Source organism: Brassica napus, chromosome C3 (assembly GCF_020379485.1).
Source record: "Brassica napus cultivar Da-Ae chromosome C3, Da-Ae, whole genome shotgun sequence".
Lineage (NCBI taxonomy): Eukaryota > Viridiplantae > Streptophyta > Magnoliopsida > Brassicales > Brassicaceae > Brassica > Brassica napus.
In genome coordinates this window covers 39,175,643-39,182,958 of record NC_063446.1, presented here as the reverse complement: position 1 = coordinate 39,182,958, position 7,316 = coordinate 39,175,643, and the positions used below count along the sequence as shown (strand labels likewise).

The 7,316-nt window shown below is 39.9% G+C and overlaps 1 protein-coding gene across 1 annotated transcript; it reads left to right on the top strand.

The window, feature by feature from the left end:
• Positions 1 to 1,043: 1,043 nt before the first annotated feature.
• Positions 1,044 to 4,285, top strand: LOC111203742. Its single transcript, XM_048749618.1, has 5 exons — positions 1,044 to 2,372; positions 2,473 to 2,846; positions 2,962 to 3,057; positions 3,139 to 3,418; positions 3,686 to 4,285. The coding sequence occupies exons 1-5, from the start codon at positions 1,044 to 1,046 to the stop codon at positions 4,283 to 4,285; spliced, it is 2,679 nt and encodes an 892-aa protein (XP_048605575.1).
• Positions 4,286 to 7,316: the final 3,031 nt, after the last annotated feature.

Genomic DNA, 7,316 nt, shown 5'->3' with positions numbered 1-7,316 from the left:
GCGACGAAACTCTCAGGCGACACCGTCAAGCTCGATTTCGTGCTCAGTAACCGGTGATATTCTTCCCGCAACTCGATTTGAAGGGGATTGAAGGTCGAAATCGAATCGAAGGTAGAGATTTAGGATTTATTTTCTTAGATCTTACATATTTATGGTTTGTTTCACTGAAAGTTCTTAACTTTCATATGCATTTCGTCTTTAAATCAAACTGATTTATCTTTTGTTTGGTGACAGATTATTTCCAGCTATCGTATTTCACTCTTGTTCTAACCAGACCTCAAATTATTAGCAGCAATCGTCTTTCACTCTTGTTCTAACCAGACCACAGGTTATTTCCCTCGTTCTTTTTCCTTTGTAATATGTTCATCGTTTTCGTTATTACATGACTTTGGTGTTGATTGATTTCTGTTTGCTTCTCGTTGTTTATTTAGTGACTATTGTTAAACTTTTGTGTTTTTTTGTTTGTCATTGTGTGATATATACTTAAACATTGTCATTTTCTCACTCTTTTGCTTGTGATTCTATGTTTTATTTCGAATATTGTCTTTTATCTGTCACTCTTTTGCTTGTTCTTACGGTTTTCAATAAGGATAGGTGAAACAATGTTAGACAAGGCGTGGGTTCATCTGTCAAGGTATGAAAGTAACATATATAAGTCACTTTTCAGTTGAGGATTGTACTGCTTACTGAATTTTTTTTTTGTTTTGTTAATATTCGCAGAGTTGATCCTGCTTATGAGAGAGGTGCTTGGGACTTTGTCCAAGCTGTGTCTGCGAGTAAAGGGGATATTCAGTTGATCATTTGCCCTTGCACAGACTGTCGTAATGTAGATCGTCATTCAGCCAGTGATATAGTTGACCATCTTGTGAGAAGGGGAATGGATGAGGTTTACAAGCGGCGTAAAGACTGGTTCCACCATGAGGAAGTGGACTCAGTTGCTGAAGGCGAAATGAAAGTTAACCAGTGAAATGAAGAGATTGTTGGGTTATTCAGAGCTGCTGGGAACTTAGATGAAGAGTTGGCTACTACATGACTTCTGTGAGATGGCAGAGGAAGAGGACACGAAAGAAGATGAGTTCTTGGCGAAGATAGCTGATGCTGAAACCCCATTATATCCAAGCTGTGCAAACCATAGCAAGCTATCTGCAATCGTCTCACTATTTAGACTGAAGACTACGAATGGGTGGTCAGACAAGAGCTTCAACGATCTACTGGAGACATTACCCGAGATGTTACCAGTGGATAACATTCTTCATTCATCATTGTACGAAGTGAAGAAATTCCTGAAGTCTTTTGATATGGGTTATGAGAAGATTCACGCGTGTGTCAATGACTGTTGTCTATTCAGAAAGAAGTTGAAGAAGCTCGACAATTGTCCTAAATGCAAGGCTTCAAGGTGGAAGATTAATCTGCATACTGATGAGGTCAAGAAAGGTGTCCCACATAAGGTATTAAGATACTTTCCAATAATCCCAAGGCTGAAGAGGATGTTCAGGTCTCAAGAAATGGCAACAAACTTAAGGTGGCATGCTAGTAACAAGAGCAGCGACGGGAAACTCAGACACCCCGTAGATTCTGTGACATGGAAACAAATGGACGCCAAATATCCCACATTTGCTGCTGAAGAAAGAAACATACGGCTGGGGCTCTCCACGGATGGGTTTAATCCTTTCAGCATGCAGAACAGCAAGTACAGTTGTTGGCCAGTGCTGCTAGTGAACTACAATTTGCCTCCTAATCTATGTATGAAGAAGGAGAATATCATGCTAACCTTGCTCATTCCTGGTCCACAACAGCCGGGTAACAGTATTGACGTCTACTTAGAGTCATTAATAGAGGATTTGAACCAGTTGTGGAGCAAAGGAGAGTCTGCATATGATGTGTTGAGTAATTCCGTGTTTACTCTCAAAGCAATGCTGCTATGGACTATTAGCGATTTCCCTGCCTACGGAAATCTTGCTGGATGCAAAGTGAAGGGTAAAATGGGTTGTCCTGTATGCGGAAAACACACTGATAGTGTGTGGATGAAGTTCTGCAGGAAGCATGTTTATATGTCCCATAGAAAGGGTCTCCCACCACCGCATAGGTATCGTTCAAAGAAGTCTTGGTTTAATGGACACACAGAACATGGGAATAAGTGTAGAATACTATCTGGTCAAGACATTTCCAGTAACCTGAAGAACTTTGTCAACAATTTTGGGAATGTTAAAGAATCTGGAGCGAAGAGAAAGAGGACAGTCAGTGTTGAAGAAGACTTTGACATGGGAGACGATTCTAGTGAATCCGAGGCAGAGGAAGAAGATGAAGTAGACGAAGAGGAATTGTCAAGATGGAAGAAAAGGTCGATATTTTTCCAACTGCCTTATTGGGAGGTAAGTCTTTTGTTGAACACATTACTTTCTCTGTGTACTGAATAGAAATAACTTACAATTCTGATTTTGTTTATTGTGTGTTGATGTAATGCACATATAGCGAAATGTGGCAAAGAGCATTGTGTCCACGTTACTGCATTGTGGGAATTCAAAGGATGGTCTCAATACTCGCAAAGATCTGGAACACTTAGGTATTAGGAAGGATCTGCACCCCAAGGCGAAAGGGAAAAGGACTTACTTACCCGCAACACCTTGGTCTTTGTCCAAGTCTGAGAAGAAGGTCTTCTGTAAGCGACTTTTTGATTTTAAAGGACCTGATGGATATTGTTCAAACATATCAAGGGGAGTTTCAGTTGAGGAGTGTAAGGTAGCTGGTCTCAATTCGCATGATTATCATGTCCTGATGCAACAGATGCTTCTGGTTGCAGTTAGGGGGTTATTGCCTAAAGGCCCTAGACTAGCAATACTACGCATGTGTGCATTCTTCAACCGTCTATGTCAGAGAGTTATAGATATATAGCAGATTTCAGTAATGGAAGCTGAGATTGTAGAAACTCTCTGCATGTTTGAGAGATTTTTTTCCTCCTAGTTTCTTCGACATTATCGTTCATTTGACGGTCCATCTAGGAAGGGAAGCTCGGCTCTGCGGTCCAGTCCACTTTCGTTGGATGTATCCCTTTGAGAGGTAACTAAAACTGTTTTCATCTTTTAAAATATCTCATCGTTGAGACCAAGTGAAAATTCACAAAATATTTCCTCTATGTAGGCACATGAAGATACTGAAAGACTTCGTTAGAAATCATGCAAGGCCAGAGGGTTGTATTGCTGAGTCCTATCTTGTAGAAGAGTGCATGCGGTTCTGTAGTGACTTTCTTAAGAAGACAACAAGTGTGGAGGAGAAATTAGATAGGAATACTGACTATGAGAGCCAGTCGATCTTAGAGGGACGTCCAATTTTGGTAGCCAGATCAATTGATCTGTCTGAAATGGAGAAGAAAACGATCCATCTTGCTGTCATTCAGAACACAGCTGTTGTCGAGCCTTATGTTGAGTAAGTAAATAAATCATTTGTACAATTTGCCATCTATAATATAACTAGCAGGCTGATATATTTTTTTCCGTTATACAAGTATGCATCTACAACATCTACAAGAGACAAATGGAAGATGTAGACGAGATGCAACGTATTTGTGGAGTACACATACTCTGAATTTTGCTTCTTGGTTAAAAGAACATGCAAGTCTCTAACATTTCTTCTGTTTTTGTGAATTAAATGTTCTTGTCTTCTGACTATTGTTCATACTTTATGCTAGATACCTATTGATTCTGGAACACATGATGAAACTCTAAAATGGTTGGCATATGGACCTCGGACTAATGCAAGATCGTACACAGGCTATATAGTTAATGGACAGCGGTTTCACACACACTCAGTTCATAAGCATACCCAAAACAGCGGAGTATTTTACGAGGCTACTGCAATGTGTAGAGCGAGTGCGAAAGACACGTCACAAGTTGTTGATTTGGTATCATACTATGGGAGAGTTACAGAGATTATCTTGGTGGACGACAATGTGTTTTATGTCCCTCTATTCAGGTGTCAATGGGCAGTAAGAGGAAACGGAGTTAAGATGGAGGATGGGTTCACACTTGTTAACTTGAATCAGTCTCAAGTTTTGTTTAATAGGGATCCCTACATTCTAGCTTCACAGGCAAAACAAGTGTTTTACTCAAGGGAGGATGACACCTCGAGCTGGTATATTATACTAAAAGGTCCATCAAGAAGATACAGTGAAGCAGACGAAGAAGAAGTCAACCCAGATATTGGACCACTGCCATCATCTATTGACATGGAAGTTGAAATAGAAGAAGCTCATAATGCCAGAGTTGATTGTGAAGGCATATATGTGTGATGTCGGTCTTGTGTGATGTCGGTCCTATGTGATAGCTATCTTGTGTGATGTTTGCCTTCTCTGCTGCATTTTTGACTCTTTTGTGTTCTTATGCTTTTGCATTTTGTCTTCTCTGATGTAGCTTCATAGTTAAGACTGTATCTCGTTCTAACTAATGGTAATTTGTTTCAGGTGAATTAAATGAGACGTCCAAATACTAGAGACTCGAAAAAGAATGCGAGTACAAGTAAGGTCACGAAGAAGACCACGAAGGTCACAAAAAGGGGCACGAAGAAGAAAAATGATGACGAAGAAGTGGAATTTATTTGTACTCTGCAAACCCAACCGCAACAGGAGGAGAATGAGCAGCATGAGGAGAATGTGCAGCAGGATGAGCATGAGTCTGAAAAGGTTCACGAGTCTGATGAGACTAACGAGCATAAAGAAGATAACGACGAACAAGATCCTGAAAAGGCTAATGAGGGTGACGAGGAGGAGGGGCTAGATGCAGCTAAAGAGGCTGAGGAGGCTAAAGAGCAGGAAGAGCCTGAAGGAGAGTTGGAACTGAATGATGTTCAACCTATGAAGAAGAAACACCGAGGACCAACAAAGATGAAACACATCGCCAAAGATCCAAACATTCGAGAAAGAGTGGAGTTTAATGAAATGGGAGATCCTGTTGGTGAAGGATCAGTGAAGCTGTCTTCTTACTTGGGTCCATTAGTGAGGGAGCATGTACCTGTCACATTTAATGATTTGGAGGAAAATCAGTGAAGAGGTCAAAACAGTTCTCTGGAAATCTGTTCAGGTGACTCTCTTTATTAAATTTTGACAGTTGATGCTTTTGGTATATATGTGATTCATTTGTTAAGTATTTGTAGGCAAGGTTCGAGCTTGATGAAGAGTATCAAAAGAATGCTGTGTTGAGGCAGATGGGATGTCTATGGAGGGCATCAAAATCAAGACTTGTGACACAAGTAAGGGGTAAAAATACTAACCAAGAGAGGATGAATCTTAGACCGAAAAATGTTAATCCAGTTGAATGGCGAAAATTTGTGAGAATCAAAACTAGCCCCACCTTTAAGGTAAAGTATTTAAATTTACTACTTTTCTACATTCGACTTTGTAGTATTAACTTTCTCTATGTTAGGCTGTGAGTGAAAAATACAAAGAGAGGAGGAGCAAACAGATACCCCACACTTGTAGCCGTAGAGGAATGGTTAGGCTAGCGGATGATATGGTACCAATTCTTCACAAAAACTCTAACTATTTTCTTCACTGGCCACATTTTTCACATATGTTTCGTTGTCTTTAACAGAAACAACAGAGTGGCGAACCATCTAAAGTGAGTAGGCTTAAAGTGTGGGTCTAGTCACGGACCAAAAAAAATGGTACACCAGTCAATATGATAGCCGCTGAGAAGTTTGTAAGTAATTTTTTTTTTTTGCTATTCAAAAGAAGTAGTATTTCAATCTTAAAATGTTATGTATGTTGGCAGAAAAAGGCAGCTGAGCTCGTTGGTCGTGAGGCTCATTCTAATTCAACAAACCCAAGTCTTGATCCGCTTTCAGTACTTTTAGCACCTGATAATCCTGGTCATTTGAGGGCAATGGGTAGAAACATTGGGAAGACGAAATTAGCTTGTTTTCAAGTGAAGAAACAGTTTATGGCTGAAATGGAAGACAAGCAATATCATTTGCTTCACAAGGTTAATTAGTTGGAGTCTGAACTTGCTAAAATTAGGAGAGAGGTTAGTGATAATAAACATATTTATATTCTTAAAGTAAGCATATGGTTTCTTATATGCTTTAATGTTTCAGCAAGAACCTGAAATAGGTGAAAACTCAGCAACTGCAAGAGCAAAAGTAAGTAATTTACATTAATCCTCAACTTTGTATGGTTTAGTAACTACTGACATATTATGAAATATGCTTATGTAGAGTGTTAACAAAAGGGCACAACCTAAGTGTGTGTTGGTTGATTGGTCTGGTTCTGATGAAAACGTTGCTGAGGGTCGTATTCTTTCATCTGAACCGGATGACTTTGTGAACGACATCCCCTTAGGCTCTCTTGCTGTTAAAGTATAGGTAGAATCTGCAATCAAATCAGATGCATTTCTTTGGAGGCATGTGACGGGTATGTACAATGTTGAGCATGCAGTTGGCGAAATGATTGCATGGCCTGTCAATAAATGGGTTTTTATTGACCAGGGGATGTATTCTGAAGACATTCCTCTTAGGGTAAGATATCTAATTGACAAGCATGTATTTTCAGTTTTCCTTGATGTTGTTATCGACCAGTTGTGATTAACATATTGGTACTTTTTTGGAATGTGTTTGTAGAGCCCAACGTCCTATTCTACGAACAAATGTAAACTCATATCACCGTGGTCAACTACTGACGAAGTTGTTGCTGAAGGCCGTTGGCAGTGTAAAGAGCCAACATCATTGGTTGATTGTCTTCCTCTTAGACCAAATGCAGTCAAAGTATTTGTGGATGTGGTACACGAACCTGAAACATTTCTATGGAGACCTAGACCGGAGGTGACGTACCTTCGTGACAGTGTGAAGAATTTTGTAGCATGGCCTGCCAATAAGTGTGTGTTTGAAAGCAACACAGATTCACCAAGCTGTACATCTCCAACAGCGAATGCAGTCAAATCTGTATCACAATCTGCTACAAAAAAATCTCCAACAACAGCTTCATGTGCGGCACCATCACCAGGTTCTAAATCTCCAATCAACCCACTTTCTCCTAAAGTTAAGAATACTCAAGCTGCCTCTCCTGTTCGAAAATCTCAGGTAAAGTTTGTAGTTTATGGTCTAAATTTCCGTTTGTTAGTTGTTATATCATTCACTGACATAAACTGTTTGTCTTACAAACACTGTAGCGTCTTTGTCAAAATGATGCCAAAGAGAATCAGAAGTGCAAGTTGATGTCCATTGGTGGGAAAAATCAGGTGGTTGCAGAAGGACGGTGGGGTTCAGATAACCCAGAAGACTCAGTACACTTTGTTCCCTTGGGACCTAATGCAGTTAAAGTCTGGATTGAT